Source organism: Neomonachus schauinslandi, chromosome 2 (assembly GCF_002201575.2).
Source record: "Neomonachus schauinslandi chromosome 2, ASM220157v2, whole genome shotgun sequence".
Lineage (NCBI taxonomy): Eukaryota > Metazoa > Chordata > Mammalia > Carnivora > Phocidae > Neomonachus > Neomonachus schauinslandi.
Genome location: NC_058404.1, coordinates 92,632,087 through 92,648,730, shown reverse-complemented (window position 1 = coordinate 92,648,730; position 16,644 = coordinate 92,632,087). Strand labels below are relative to the sequence as shown.

Sequence of the window (16,644 nt, the reverse complement as noted above, 5' to 3'; positions counted from 1 at the left end):
TTTGTTGTGAGTTTTATAGAAGGATCCTGAGAATAAGATGATCTCTAAGTTCCTAGCAAGGTATATTCTATATCTAAACAATTTAATGGTGATAACATCAAGTTGCCTCTTAGTACTGTCTTAGAGAAAGAGAGCACCACTTTTTCTTGCTGAGAGAGAAATGTCAGTGAAAATTAAATTCATAACACTCAACTATTGCTCAATTATTAGAAATTTAATCACAACTCATTTTAAAACAACATATTTTTACATTCAGTTTGAAAAAATATGACTACATCTCCCATACAGCTAAGTGAGGCTATAAATGAAGTACAAAAGGAAATTAAATAGAACAACAAAGGAAATGAAATTCTCTTAAGCATTCAAGAGGTTTCAGCAAATTTCTGGAAGGAGGAAAGGAGAATGAAGATTATCAGGAAATATAAGGGAGTAGAGAAAGAAGACACACAGAACATAAACAATTGTGTGTACAGTAGAGGGGAAACCAAACTGCCTGGGATACTGGATTTATTATATTTTTTTAAAGATTTTATTTATTTATTTGAGAGAGAGAGAGAGAGTGAGAGAGAAAGCGCAAGAGGGGGTAGAGTTAGAGGGAGAAGCAGACTCCCAGCCGAGCAGGGAGCCCGATGCGGGACTCGATCCCGGGACTCCAGGATCATGACCTGAGCGGAAGGCAGTCGCTTAACCAACTGAGCCACCCAGGCACCCTGGGATACTGGATTTAAACAAAACAAAACAAAGCAACAAAAAAGTAGAGAGTGAAAAGGGAGGCTAAAAACACAAATTTTTTTTTTTTTTTTTTTGCGGGGTAGGAGGCTTTATTTCACTGGAGGGGTGGGAGGGAGAACCTGGACAGAGGGCAGCAGGCGGTGTGGGCGGGGGTTGACGCTTGGAAAGGGACTGGGTTGGGGAAGGGCTGCCCCCAGGCCTGTTGGGAAGGAGAAACTGAGGCCGGCCTCTGTTGAGACCTAACCCAAGGGGGTGGGGGTGGGAATGGGAATTGGGTCTGGAGGAATGAGGGCCCCCTCCCTCCGGGCTGGACATGGAGCCCGGGCCCTGCCTCACTTTCCTCCTGTAGGGCCATAGTCCCTCCTGGCTCACTGGGGCCACGTGGCCCCCACACCTCACTGCTCCTGCTCCAGAGGAGGGGGCTAGATCAGACAGGGCAGTGGACAGGGAGCCTGGGGAAGTTAGGGAGCGCGGGGTGGGGTCCATGGTGTGCGAGGGGGTGGTGGCCACCTGGGTGGTCAGTTCCTGGCAGCGATGACCACAGAGAGAGCCACGCCCCCCAGGGCAACAACAGTTGCCCTGAACAGCCACTTCCAGGGGATGGACCAGGCACCCTTGCCAGGACACTTGGCAGGCAGCCGGCTGGGGTTCCCCAGCATTTTCCGGTACAGGGCGGTCTCTGTGCTCCTCTGGGCCGCGTGCTTCTTCACCAGTTTTGAAAGCTCTGCGTGGATCGTCTTGTTGGAAGGTTCCAGCTTCAGGGCTGCCCTCAGAATGGGGATGGCCGCACTGTATTCCCCTTGCTGGGCCAGCACCTTGCCCTTGCGAAAGAGAGCCTTGATGTTGTCGGGCTGGTGCTCCAGCACGAGGCTGCAGGAGCGCAGAGCGGCGCGGTAGTGGTCCAGCTTCAGCTGTGAGGCTGCCAGGTTGTTCAGACATTTCACCTTCAGCTGCAGGAGCTGCTCCTCCTCCTCGAATGTCATGTCCACTTTGGCGCTAGAGGTGATGGCCTTGATGGCGAGGTCGTAGGAATTGGCAGCCAACACGAAGTCGGCCCGCTGGTAGTGGGCATTGCCACACTCCCGCTTCCGGTTGGCCAGAGCCACACGCTCCTGCCCTGTGAGCATTTCCAGGTCAGGCCCATCCACGGCAGTCTTCAGGGTCACCTCCAGGCACAGGGCCGCGTGTGGGGGGATGTATGGGCTCCTGCTGCCCTGGGGGCCATAGCAGTACTTGGAATCAGCAGTGACCATAGCTGTCTCCCCCACATCCATGAGCGGAACGCTGAGATCCAGGGCCTGGATGACGTCGCAGTCACCCAGGGTGAACACCAGCTCTGGCTCTTCCTGCACCCGAGTGCCATTCTCCAGCGAGGTCTGCAGCTGCACAGTGACTACCTGGCCTTTAGCTGGGCGGCTTGAGCCGGGTGGGCCTGGGACCAGCGTCTTCTTCCGTAACAGCCCGTTCCCCAGGATGTCCAGCCACTCATCCGGGGCCGGGCCGGGCTCGGGCTCAGGCTCCATGGCGGCCAGGAACTCTCGGGCCAGGGCCCCAGGCTGCTCAGCCTCCTCCAGTGGAGGCTGCCCCACGTCTTCAAGTGGTGGCAGCTCACTCAGGTCTTCTTCCTCCTCTTCCTCCTCCTCCTCTCCCTCTGCGTCTTCCACCCCATCCAGCATCTCGAAGTCCTCAAGTGGTGGGACCCCAGCAGGCGGTGGGGCAGTGGGCTCAGGCCCTGAGGCAGAGGGCTCAGCACAGGATGCCATGCTGCTGGGGGGACGGGAATTGGCCCTCCGGCTCCGGGACCCCCGCCTGGGGTGCTGCGCCCCCCTCCCCGCCCCCAGCCGCGGCCGCCGCGCCTCGGGAACCAGGCTCGGGCCTAAAAACACAAATTTTAATTAAAGTTCTATCTAGAAAAGAGTTGCTTAAGCCCAACATCATACTTTATGCAAAGAAACCAATAACCCAGCACCCTTGACAAGAAACAATAAAAACAAAACCCCACAAATCATAAAGAACAAGAAGATACTAAACAGCAGTAACAACCAAAGGCTCAGAGAAAATTTTGCCTAGCTTTTACATTTAAATATTTATTCCCCAAGGAAGAACTTGTTATATATGGTGTGAATTAAGGGCCATTTTAATTGTTTCCCATTTGCATAATCAGGTTTACCAGCAACACTTATTGACAAATCCATCTTTCATCATCGATCTATAATATCAGCTCTCCCAAATACCATGTGCCCATATAAACATTTTTCTTATTATGGTCTATCTATTCCATTCCATTTATCTATTTAATCTATTGCTTTTCTAATACCACACTGTATCATTATATTTTATAATACATCCCCCAATTTATTCTTTTCTTTAAGAAACTTATATTAACTTTGGGCATTTTTATATTTAACATACAGTATAGAATTAGCTTGATAATGTTTAAGTGCAATCTTACTGAGCTTTTACTAGGGATGCATTGATAATAAAGATAAATTTAGAGGAGAAATGGCTTCTTTAAGTTCTTTAACTTCTTTGCCAATTTAATTATGGTAAAACTCTCAATGTGTTTGGGTCATCTTTAATTACTATCAACAAGGTTTTTTGTTTCCCACAAGATCTTGTGCACTTTAGTTAGACTTATTTTTAACAACTTGATTTTAAAATTCTATTGTAAGTCATATCTGTGGTGTTTTACTTTGTGTTTGTAGCTCATATATAGAAATGCAATTCATTTTGACATAATTAATTCATGTCAAGGAATCTTGGTAAAAACCGTTAATTGGTATAAAGTATTGATGATTCTTTTGATTTTTTTTTTTTTTTAAGTAGGCGTCATGCTCAGCATTGGAGCCCAACATGTGGCTTGAACTCATGACCCTGATATCATGACCTGAACTGAGATCAAGAGTCAGATACTTAATGAACTGAGCCACCCAACCATCCCTCTTTAGAATTTTCTGTGTGCATAATAACCTCCATGATATGACCATTTGTTTTCCTTTTTCCAATCATTTTTGTTATTTAAAAAAACCTTACTGCCATGTCTAAGATCTCCAATATGAATTACTTATAACATTGATGTTTCTCTTATTTCCAACCTCAAAGGAAATACTTTAGCATTTCCTTATTAAGTATGATGCTTTCCAAAGGACTTTTGAAGACAAACTTTATCAAATTAAGCCCATTCCTTTTTAGTTAGGTTGTTAAAATGTAAGATTTTTTGAGACCATGGCATTAAATAAGTTATGAGTTTGTTGTCTTTTGTTTCAGTGCATCACATTGCTATTTTTTCAGAGTTGCTTGGAATAAATCTTTTTGTCCAGAATGTCATATTTTTTAATACATTGTTGATTTCTGCTTGATAATCTGCAATTTTTTCTTCCTTATTTTTGATAAATTAGGTTGACTTTAATTCCTTTTTCCTTTCCTATCCTGGTAAAGTTTGGTTTTGCTTGGTTTTTTAACTTAATTTATTTAAATTCAATTAGTTAACATATAGTGTATCATTAGTTTTAGATGTGGAGTTCAGTAATTCATCAGTTGCATATAACATCCCCTGGTCACTACATTACATGCCCTTTTTAATGCCCATCACCAAGTTACCTCATCCCACATGCCCTGCCCCTCCAGCAACCCTCAGTTTGTTTCCTATACTTAAGAGTCTCTTATGGTTTGTCTCCCTCTCTGATTTCATCTTATTTTATTTTTGATATCAAGGGTATTATAGCTTCATAAAATGAATTGGAATATGTTCCCTCCGGCTTTCTGCTCAAAACAATTATATGTAATATTGGAATTGTTATTTTGTCTCATATTTGGAACAATCCACTGGTAGAGCCGTCAAGGTTTGAAATGATCTTATGAGATGATCTTTGACTACTGAGTAAATGGATTTGTTATAGGACAATTCTGGTTTTGTATTTTACTTTAAGTTACTTTTGGAAAAATACATGTTCTAGACAATTGTGTATTTTATTTACATTTCAAATTTATTAAGCTAAAATTGTTAATATACCCTGATTTATCTTTTGAATGTGTATTTTATCTACAAAAGTATAAGATTTTTGCATTGTATATTTCTTAAAAATAAATCTTTAATTTTTTATTTTTAAATTTTTATTTTTTTAAAATTTTATTTGAGTATATTTGACATGCAATATTACATTAGTCTTGAATTCTCTTTAAAAAAAGAAAAAAAGAACTGTGGTCTCAGCAAATTGTGGCCTAAGAATCAGTCAGTTTTTATAAATAAAGTGTTCTGGAACACAGTCATCCTCACCCACTTACATATGGTCTCTAACTTTTTATGCCACTACAGCAGAAACTGAGTAGTTACAAGAATTTCAGTAGTTACAACAAGAAGCCTAAAATATTTACCATCTGATCCTTTAAGAAAAAAGGTTGGTACCTGGTGTATAATTACTTTCCATTTTTTATTCCTGATATTTGGTATTCCTTCTCTTATTGTTTTAAAACAATTTCTCCAGTGTTTTGTGATTTTGTTTTATTCAGTTTTATTGAGATTTAATTGATATATAACATTGTATTTGTTTATGATATACAACATAATAATTTGATAGATGTATATTTTGGAAATAATTACACAAGTTTAGTTGACATCCATCACAAAGGTTTGTCAAATTTTTTTATCCTTTCAATGAATTAACTGACTCTTAGCTTTATTTCTTGACTTTTTTTTCCCTATACTCTTGATCACTATGCATATATTTATTATTTGCTTCCATTTTTTGTTTCTTTTTTAAGTTCTTTTTTTTCTTTTTTTAAGTACTTAAAATAAATCCAAAACTACTGACTTTTACAACTCCAAATAAATGAGTGTTTAACTTTCTATGTCTATCCTTCACATAATTGAACATTTTCCCCCCATTTCCCATCTCCCATCTATCTCTTTAGCATCTATCTATCTGGCATCTATCTCTCATCTATCTATATCTAGCATCTATTTATCTCTATTTATGTTTATTTTTATGTTTGTGTCTAGACATTCTCATTTGTTCAGTTCACTAATACACATTTTTTTTTTTCAACCTGGAAGTCGTATTAACCAATTGTTATTTTCTCAAAAGCAATTTTTTTTTCTTTAGACTCTTGTTAATTTAAGTAGTCAAAATGTTTTATTATGTCTCTCTCTTGATATTAATTATATCTATTCTATAATTTATTGTTTATGTATTTTCATAAATTTATTTTCTCCACTGCTAGTTATTTCATTGGAGTGGGCATTTCTATTTCATGTTGTTGGTTACTCAAGGATTTGGCTATTTAATCCTGTTATTCTAATTACTGATCTTTGAAAGAGCTATCATTTTGAAGAAATTAAAAGACTATAAAGACAAAAACAAAGAGGAAAACAATTTAACCCAAAAAGGAAATGATTTAACCCAAGTGTATTTGGCAGCTATCCATCAAGTTTGGATAGAAATTGTCGCTCTTCTTATCTTTGTAACTTCTACATAAGATTAAAGTCACCCCCCACCATTTCAGAAAAAAAAAAAAGGAGCTGAATTATTTTTATTTCATTATTTTGTACAAAGTTTTAGTTTTTATTAAATGCGATCATTTGTAATAACTTGAATTTAGAACTAGTAATGTATTTTCTCTCTTTTCTTTCCCTATTGTTCTGACAGTTGGTCTATATCTATTTATCTATCACCTCACCTATATATAAATATGTACAACAACCAATGTTGAAATAATTAATGTCATTATTTTTTAAAGTATATTTTAGGACTTGGCAATAAGCCTCATTGCCATTTACCTTGCAAATATGTATAACATACCATTTATTTTGTTACATCATAATTGTTGTTTTCATATATATCTAGAAGATAGGTCTTAAAGTCATATCTATATTTATATTTTCATCACCTGACATATCCTAATACAACATGTCTTTTGAACTAATTGTCTTATATACAGACATTGCTCTTTCTTTATATCTATTACTATTCTTGTTGCCTTCTTCTAGATATGACACTGATCTAGTTAATTAAGCTTTGAGCCTTGATTTTCTTATCAATAAAATGATGATAACAATACATACCTTATCAGGTTATTGTAAATATGAAGCATGCTAACATATGTAAAAGAGCATAGTAAATGGAACAATATAAATGTTGGTGTGCCATCTTTGTTATAGCAGAGTGAGTAGTGGTAGCAGCAAAAGTAAAATATTTTTTTTCATCTCTACTGAGGTATAATTGACAAATAAAAATTGAATATACATTTAAGGTATACAACGTGATGTTTTGATATATATATGCATTGTGAAATGATTGCCACAATCAAGCTAATGAAAACATCCATCACCTCACACAGTTAACATTTTCTTTTTTTCCTAATGTGGAAAAACATGAATTTGCTTGTCAGGCTTGCATTGGGCCATGCTTATTTTCTCTGTATCATTTCAATTTTTGAATATGTGCTGCCAAAACAAGAACAAAGGCATTTTAATTCTGTGATTTATAGCTGTTAATTGGGGCTAATCATAATTACATTTTTGATCATTCCTCTGGTTCTGGGAATACTTACTTACTTATCTATATAATTAAATATAAGCTTAGTCAGTGCAAGGGCTTTTGTTTTTTTGCTCGCTGCTGTAACAATGAAGATGAACTAATGAATAACTTTATTCAACAAACATATGAATGTGTATGTATTATATACATAAACAAAATATGCAAATGTGTAGTATGTGTATATCCATATTTACACACATACAGCAGGTATGTGATTAGTACTAACTTCAACACTATTTATATTAATGTTTTATTAGTTTCCACTCAATTCCAAAATGTGTTGAAATATGGAGAAATTGACTATCACTCAGAAATTGAACTAGTTTAACAGTAAGCTTTTCCAAAAATAGCATAATTCATAAAACTGAAAAATATAGATCTGTTCTGCCTGGATTTTACTAAAGGTAGATTGAAATAGTTTGAATTAGCTTTAATATTTTGAGTACTATAGCTTGTGTCAAAATTTTCTTCAGAATTGCACTTTATGTCCTTGGTTGAAATGTCGATGTAAACCTTTCTTCAGATTTTTTTTTCCTTTTTATTTACAATCTATTCCATATTACCATAATTTTACAAAATTCCTAAGACTATGGGCAATAATATGAAAGTCATCAAGTTGTATTTTCACTTTTGTAGTATATACATCAAAACACCATTAACATAGAAGCTCATCACTACCTTGTTCTGTTCAAGAAGTGATATTTAATAAAATAAAGTTTTTCAGCTGGGTCTTTTGAAAATAATATTAATCAAAGTAAACCATTAATCAAATTCAGTAGATATAAAATTTAAAAAAATAATAATATGAGGTATTCAGATACTTAATATATGTGGTAGTAGCTTGATCTCCTAGGAAATTAAATTTATTTAACCAAAAGATCATAGTTAACATACTGCATGATGAAATTAAAAATGAAATTCTAGCCTATTAATCATGCAGAAGATTGCAATTATGTTTTATTATTTTCATGGAAGTTTCAAATTATACTATTAACTCTTCTTTCACTCAAGTCTACAATATTACTTCAGTTATAAAACAAAAAAAATTTTTGAGATTATAAATACTTTCAAAAAGATTTTGTGTATATAAAAATGATTTGAACAACTGCATTTTTAAAACTACTACAATGGTTATTTGTGCAATTTCTGTGGAAATGCATAACAATGTTTCACATATTACAGTTGTATTAAGATGGTAAAACAAGGATATTATTTAGAGGGACATTAAATAATTAAATGTCTAAAGATGCAAGGAAATTTCTGTTGGATCTTGGAATAAGAAATCAGATGCTAAAAAACACCAACGTCCTTGGAAAGATTGTCTAGATTTAAGTAGTCAATGTTTCTTACTCTTAAGTCAGGCAGAAGTGCAAAAGACCCATGGAGAATTCTCTCCCAACAGTAAGCTATTCATCAATATACCAAGATAATATGTAAATTTTTCCAAGAGTAATTTTTTTAAAGATTTATTTATTTATTTTAGAGGGAGAGAGAGAGCATGGGGGGTGGGGCAGAAGGAAAGAAACTCAAGCAGATTCCATGCTAAGCACAGAACCTGACTCAGGGCTCTATTCCAGGACACTGGGATCATGACCTGAGCCAAAACCTAGAGTTGGATGCTTAACAACTGAACCACCCAGGCACACCTCCAAGAGTATTTTTCTTAATTTTTTTTAAAGATTTTTATTTTTATTTATTTGAGAGAGTGAGAGCAAGAGAGAGAGAGAGGATGAGAAGGGGGCGGGGCAAAGAGAAAGAGAGAAAAGCAGACTCCCCGCTGAGTGCAGGGCCCTACATGGGGCTCAATCCCAGGACCCTGAGATCATGACCTGAACCAGGGCAGACACTTGACTGATTGAGCCATCCAGGCGGCCCTCCAAGAGTAAATTTTAAGTTAAAATTCATAACAAAATTAATTTGCTTATATTTTGTTTCATTTTTCAAAAATAAGGTTTATGTTTTTTTCACATGCCAAAATATTCCCTAAAAGAAAGGGGAAAAGAACAAAACAACAAAATAACCACAAGTTTTTTTTATTTAGTATTTATGCTAATTAAGGTTGGAGAGATTATAGTTATGACCAATAATATGTCTATAAACTAATACTGGTATTCAAATCAAGGTTTGTTGAATTATAAAATTGATGTTCCTTTTTTAATTTGCTAGCCTCCACTATGTAAACATCATTTGTAAACAAATGGTCATTTAAGGTCATAACACCAAGAAAACACATAGAGGATGAATTAAAAAAAAAAAAATAGGGGCACCTGGGTGGCTTAGCTGGTTAAGCGTCTGCCTTCAGCTCAGGTCATAATCAGGGAGTCCTGGGATGGAGCCCCATGTAGGGCTCAGCAGGGAGTCCACCTCTCCCACTCCGTCTTCCTCTGCCCCTCCCCACCCCCAGCTCATGCTCTTTCTATCACTTTTTCTCTCTCTCTCTAATAAATAAAATCTTTTTTTTTTAAAGATTTTATTTATTTATCTGAGAGAGAGAATGAGATAGAGAGAGAGAGCATGAGAGGGGGGAGGGTCAGAGGGAGAAGCAGACTCCCCGCTGAGCAGGGAGCCTGATGCGGGACTCGATCCCGGGACTCCAGGATCATGACCTGAGCCGAAGGCAGTCGCTTAACCAACTGAGCCACCCAGGCGCCCCTAATAAATAAAATCTTAAAAAAAAAAAAAAAAACACCTCAGAATACCTTAACAAATTTCATAACTTGAGGGAAACTAAGTAAAATTTAAAAGCTTAAAAAATAAAATAATAATGAATTTTTAGCCATTTATTTTCAAAGATTTTATTTATTTAAATAAATTTATTTATTTATGCGGCTGGATCCCAGGACCTTGGGATCACGACCTGAGCTGCAGGTAGACACTTAACTGACTGAGCCACCCAGTCACCCCATGAATTTCTAGCAATTTATTTTTTTTAACATTTTATTTATTTATTTGACAGAGAGAGCGGGAGGGAGACCACAAGCAAGGGGAACGGAGGGCAGAGGGAGAGAGAAAAGCAAGCTCCCTGCTGAGCAGGGAACCGGATGCACAGCTTCATCCCAGGACCCTGGGATTATGACCTGAGCCGAAGGCAGATGCTTAACTGACTGAGCCACACAGGCACCCCAATTTCCAATTAAAAAAAACTTTCTAATCACAGACTATTTCTAAAATTAATAAACTTTGTGTTTTAGAGTAGTTTTAGGTTTGCAGCTAAATTGAGGGTAAGATAGACATTTCCCATATACTCCCCGTCCCCACACGTGAATAGCTTCCCTCATTATCAACATCCCCCAATAGAGCGATACATTTGTTACAACAGATGAACCAACATTAATATAACATGATTACCCAAAGTCCATAGTTTACATTAGGTTTCACATTTTGTGCTATATATTCTATGGGTTTTGGCAAAGTATAATGACATGTGTCCACCATTATGGCATTATATAGAATAGTTTTACTGCCAACCACTGATCCTTTTACTGTTTCTATAGTTTCTTCTCCAGAATGTCACATCATTGTAATAATATAGTATGTAATCTTTCCAGATCAGTTTCTTTCACTTAGCAATAAGCACTTATAGGTCTTATATATATTAACACGGCTTGATAGCTTATTTCTTTTCAGAGCTGAATGACATTTCATTATATGAATATAGTATAGTTTATTTGTGTATTCACCTGTTGAAACATACCTTGATTGCTTCCAACTTTTCACAATTGTGAATAAAGCTGCTGTAAATATTCATGTGCACATTATTTTGTGAAAGTAAGTTTTCAGCTCATCTGTGTAAATATCAAAAGAGTGCAATTGCTGGATCATAGGGTTAGAGTATTTTTAGCTTTGTGGGAAAAGGCTAAACTGTCTTCCAAAGTGGCTGTATAATTTTATATTCCATCCAAAGATGTATGAGAGTTCCTGTTCCTCTACATTATGATCACAGATTTTTTTAAAACACACACACACACACACGCACAAGCACACACATAGGTGCAAAGCACTCTATTGATCTTTCCTTACACCATTCATGTCACTAAAAGAGATAAATAAGTTATAAATAAATATGCCAATGTTGAAATTATTGTTTATTCATTATTTAATTTTATTTTAAAAACATAGAAGATAAAAAATAAAGAATAAAAACAGAAGCTAGAGATAGATAAACCCTAATAAAATTTTAATACATTTTGAAACAAAAAAAAGATAATGAATGTTTAATCAAAATGTAGGTTAGATTTTATTATGAAAGTGATAATTATTATTCATATTTCATTCTTGTGAAATATAAATCAAAAAGGATATATTTACCATAGGTGGCACACATCACCCCAGAATAATTAGAAGATATTACTTTCCCTAAAGAACTTCTTAAATGAACAATTTATTCCAAAATTGGAAGTATAATTAGTCATTTGGTCAGTTCATAACTATTTATTGAACATTAGCTATGTTGTGCTTCTTAATCTCGAGTGATACCATCATGAACATTGTTCAGAAATCCTTTAGTGTTAGTGAACTAGTGCTTGAAATATGTTTGTCACAGGAAAGTCTTCTCTAATTTATAACTTTTCAAAATTATCTGATATTAATTTGATGGAATTCTGTTAATATGATTTACTTTTTAACTTTTAACTATATGTTAATATTTATGTTAATTGTATCATGATGAAATAGCAATTTGTTTTAAATTTATTGACCATAATAAAATCTATTTTAGTCTACATGATTTATGTAAGTCTTTATTTTTTTTTAAAGATTTTATTTATTTATTTGAGAGAGAGAATGAGAGACAGCACAAGAGAGAAGAGGGTCAGAGGGCGAAGCAAACCCCCCGCTGAGCAGGGAGCCCGATGCGGGACTCGATCCTGGGACTCCAGGATCATGACCTGAGCCGAAGGCAGTCGCTCAACCAACTGAGCCACCCAGGCGCCCTTATGTAAGTCTTTAAATGAAATTAAATACTAGTTAGGTTACAGGCATTTGGAGACATTTGAACTAGTCATCAAAGACTACCACAATCATCTCTGTTTTGCTTTTGCTTTTTTCTACTTTACAGAACCAAATTTCACACGTCTGTTCTTGATCTGATTGCTTAGGCTGGAGAAACAATCTCTTTTAAATGAGTGTGCCAGTGTCAAATTAACTAGCCCTGAACCAATGACAGAGACTGGCATGTATATAAATTGTAGCTGAATTATATTTGGACAAAAGCATAGTATAATAAATTTGCCACATGCTGCATATTATATGTTAAGAGAAATTTGCTTTGTTAATAACTATTCTGAGACTTGTTCACACAGACAAGGTCAGAAAATATACATATATTTGTGTACTTTTTAAAATTTTTTGAAGTTTTTTTCATTTAAATTCAATTAATTGACATATAATGTATTATTAGTTTCAGAGGTAGAGGTCAGTGATTCATCAGTCTTATATAATACCCAGGGCACATTATAGCACATGCCCTCCTTAATATATATGTGTATTTAGAGAGTATCATCTACAAATGCATTTCTCATTATTAAGCTTGTAACCACTGTCTTCTAGCAGTTCTTTGAGATTACTTATTTATCACCAGAAGGGAAAAATGGAAAGAATAAAATAATCAAATTAAAAGTAAATACTAAAATGAGCCTAGCATAAAAATAGAGGGTTTTTCCCCCCAATTTTTTATTGATATATCCCAAATGCTATAGTAGTATCTAGAACATTGTAGGTATATACAGGTATATACCTATATATATTGGTATATATATATACATATATATATATATATATATATATACAGGTGTATATATATATACAGGTGTATATATATATATATATACAGGTGTATATATATATACACCTGTATATATATATAATCATTTTATTTTTTTTCATCATGGTAAGTACAATCTTTAATCCCCATCCCCTATTTCCTCCATCTCCCCCACCTCCTCTCTGGTAACCATCAGTTTGTTCTCTATAGTTAAGAGTCTGTTTCTTGGTTTGTTTCTCTCTTTCTTTTTTTCCTTTGCTTATTGGTTGTTTCCTAAATTCTACATGTGAGTAAAATCATATGATAATTGTTTTCTCTGACTGACTTATTTCACTTAACATTATACTCTCTAGCTTTATCCGTGTTGTTGCAAATGGTAAGATATCATCCTTTTGTATGGCTGAGTAATAATCCATCATATATGTATTTTTTTAGGGAATTAATTTAAGAAGTATTTTCACAGAATAAAATAAAAATACAAGATTAAAATATGTTAAGTTTTGTGGGACCAAGAGAAGCAAAATGGCCAGTCTGGGTATATTCTAATAAAATTTCATAATGTTGAAAAAAAAGAATATATCTTAAAAAATTTCAAAGAAAATTAAAGATTACTACAGAAAAATGAGAAATATATTAGGCTCATACTTTTTAATCATTGAGTGAATACAATTTCCATCTAAACATCTATAAAGTATTTGTGAATTTATCACATAACAAGCTACAAAAATTCTAATAAATTTAATAAAGTAGAAATATCAGATTGTGTAACTTTATTTAAAAATATATACCTGGTATGCATGCTAACCATCATTTCTACTTGACAAATAACTAATAAATAAAAGTAGATGTGTTGTCTTCATCTCATATGATTAGTACTTGTGTTTTAAGGAAAAAATCCGTAACTAAATACTCTATTTTTATTTAAACCACAAATTTATATTTAAACCATTTAAATTTATATTAATTGGCACTGTCTTGATAAATGGCCAAGACATTTCTCTCAATATTGGTGTACTGAACAGAATTTCACATCATCTTTTTTCCATCACTAAAACCATGGTGTTTCATCATTGACTTCCAGTTTCAGATTTTTAGAGTGAACTAGACATTGAAGAGACTTGAAAAGCATTCTTATGGCAAAAATCCTAATAGAGTCTTAATTTCTTCCTCTTTTTTCATCTTCTAATGTTCTCCAGCATTTATTTTATCAAGTTACCTTTATTGAATGTTTCCAAAGTTTTTATTTACTTTAACATAGAAACAATGACTCTCTTCTCTTTTAATTCTCGTATTTATGTGGCTATTCATTTATCTATTGTGTGGGTAAATTATAAGCTTCATGATAGTATATACAATGACATTATAGTTAGTGTTATAAATCCAGTGATTAATACAAGGTCTCTCATATAATTAATTCAAAAAATATTTGTCAGAAATAAGTAAATGAGTAACTGTATATGGCACAAATAGAATTTGATTAGAATATAGCTACCAAACTATTTGTTAGAGGAGGAAAAAAGATTGGGATTAGTAGAGTTAACAGGAATTTGCAAGAGATCATGAAGCTGTGTAATGCCGGGCTTAAAGATGAGGGCCTTTAGCCTCATTGATTATATTTGAATTCAGGCATTTGCACCTCCTACTGTTGGTATCTTTGGCAAATTTGCTAACCACCTAGTTTCAGTTTTCTGATCGGTAAAGTAAGGATAGAAATAGTAACTAATACACTGATGTATCATCAGGATTGAATGAATGAACTCATTTGAAATGAGATAAATCTTGTCTAACATATAGTAAGCACTCAAAAAATGTTTGCATTTCTGTTTTAATATTGACTATATAACTTTCTATAAATCAATTTTAATCAGTTTTCATTTTATTTATAGATTTGTATAATATATACTTGTATTGATTTTATAATTTTAAAATTAAGTTTCAAAGTAATTAGAACTTGAAACTTTCTTCCATATCTAATTCATTTTTTTTCTTTGACCCTTAAAAGTAGAAATCATGCCTTAGAAAAATCACGCAGTTTCAAAACTGCATTCAGCTTTTACTACCAATTGCTTACTAATGAATCCTCCTATGTAATGTGTAAAATATAGTATCTGCTTATTATTTCAGCTACATTTTTAACCACATCCTTAAAGCTAGATTCTCATATTACATTTGTTTTCAGTCTGAAGAGAATTGTGAGCACATGGATAAAAGCTTAAAATCATCTGACTTGCCAAAATAAAAACTGTGATTAGAAATAAAAGATTGTAAGGAGTTCTCTAGCATTCCATAGCTAAACTGAAGAATATTTTTTTTGTCTTATTTGTTATTTTAATAGATTTATATTTTCTTTAAATGGTTTTGGAGGGGCACCTGGGTAGTCAGTCCATTAGGCATCTGCCTTCGGCTCAGGTCATGATCACAGGGTCCTGGGTTCGAGCCCCGCATCGGGCTCCCTGCTCCGCGGGAAGCCTGCTTCTCCCTCTCCCACTCCCCCTGCTTGTGTTCCTGCTCTCGCTGTGTCTCTCTCTGTCAAATAAATAAATGAAATCTTTAAATAAATAAATAAATGGTTTAGGAATGCCAAGTGTTTGACAATTGATTTATTTTCTTCTTGTTTGAACATTTATTTGTATAAATACGGTTAAATATACTTTTTACATACATGTGTTTAGGTACTCTGTAATCGGCAAGGTAAAAAATTTTGCCTCTTCTATGTCTTACTGAGACAGGCCTGAGACATAATCATTTTTTTTGTAGTGATTCTCTTGTATTTATCTCTGCTTCTCTAAGTCAGAGAAGACAGTAAACTAGTACACTGAAGGTCTATTGATTCTTTTTCAGGTGAACTCTTCAAGGGATACTGCTGATACGTAGCAATTTGGGTTAAGTGTTCAGAGAGCTGTTCTATCTCTATTGGAGTTGGAGAAAATAATTATCTCCAAATTTCTTAATTAGATCTAAAGAAAGACATTATTTATGCTTTTTCATAATATATGAAAAATTAAAAACAAAAATATTACATAGTTTCAGAGTTCATATTATTCACATATAAGATGGCAATGGTATAATGCTAAAAGTGAATTTGAGGGCACCTTGGTGGCTCAGTTGGTTAAGCAACTGCCTTTGGCTCAGGTCATGATCCTGGAGTCCCGGGATCGAGTCCCGCATTGGGGTCCCTGCTCAGAAGGGAGTCTGTTTCTCCCTCTGACCCTACCCCCTCTCATGTGCTCTCTCTCTCTCATTCTCTCTCTCAAATAAATAAATAAAATATTTTAAAAAATAAAATAAAAAATAAAAGTGAATTTGACTAGAATATTAAGAAATTAAGTATTTACAGAACAATAAAAAATTGAGAAAATTTTAAAACTTTGTTTCATGAACAGTTCTAGCTCAGATAGTAACAAAGAAAAAAATAAATAATGTTCATTGTAATGGATATTTGTCTGCATGGCATTTCATTAAAAAAAATATTGCTGTCTAATGGGAAAATTGGCAATTGTTCTCTGTTTTTGGTTGTCAACTTTATCTAAGATCTATTTATGGAAGGTTTAGAAAAGAACAGTGTAGCATCATTTATAAAAGTTCTTTTTAGAGAATCAATGGCATTTTTTTTAT

At 34.8% G+C, this 16,644-nt stretch overlaps 1 protein-coding gene and 1 pseudogene across 1 annotated transcript; both read right to left on the bottom strand.

The window, feature by feature from the left end:
- Positions 1-787: 787 nt before the first annotated feature.
- LOC110571247 (peptidyl-prolyl cis-trans isomerase FKBP8) lies at positions 788-2,602 on the bottom strand. Its single transcript, XM_021679351.1, has one exon. It carries the CDS (start codon positions 2,493-2,495, stop codon positions 1,251-1,253), a length of 1,245 nt encoding a protein of 414 aa, XP_021535026.1. The 5' UTR covers positions 2,496-2,602; the 3' UTR covers positions 788-1,250.
- Positions 2,603-7,096: 4,494 nt separating this feature from the next.
- On the bottom strand, positions 7,097-7,190 carry LOC123324210 (annotated as a pseudogene).
- Between the last annotated feature and the right edge of the window lie 9,454 nt (positions 7,191-16,644).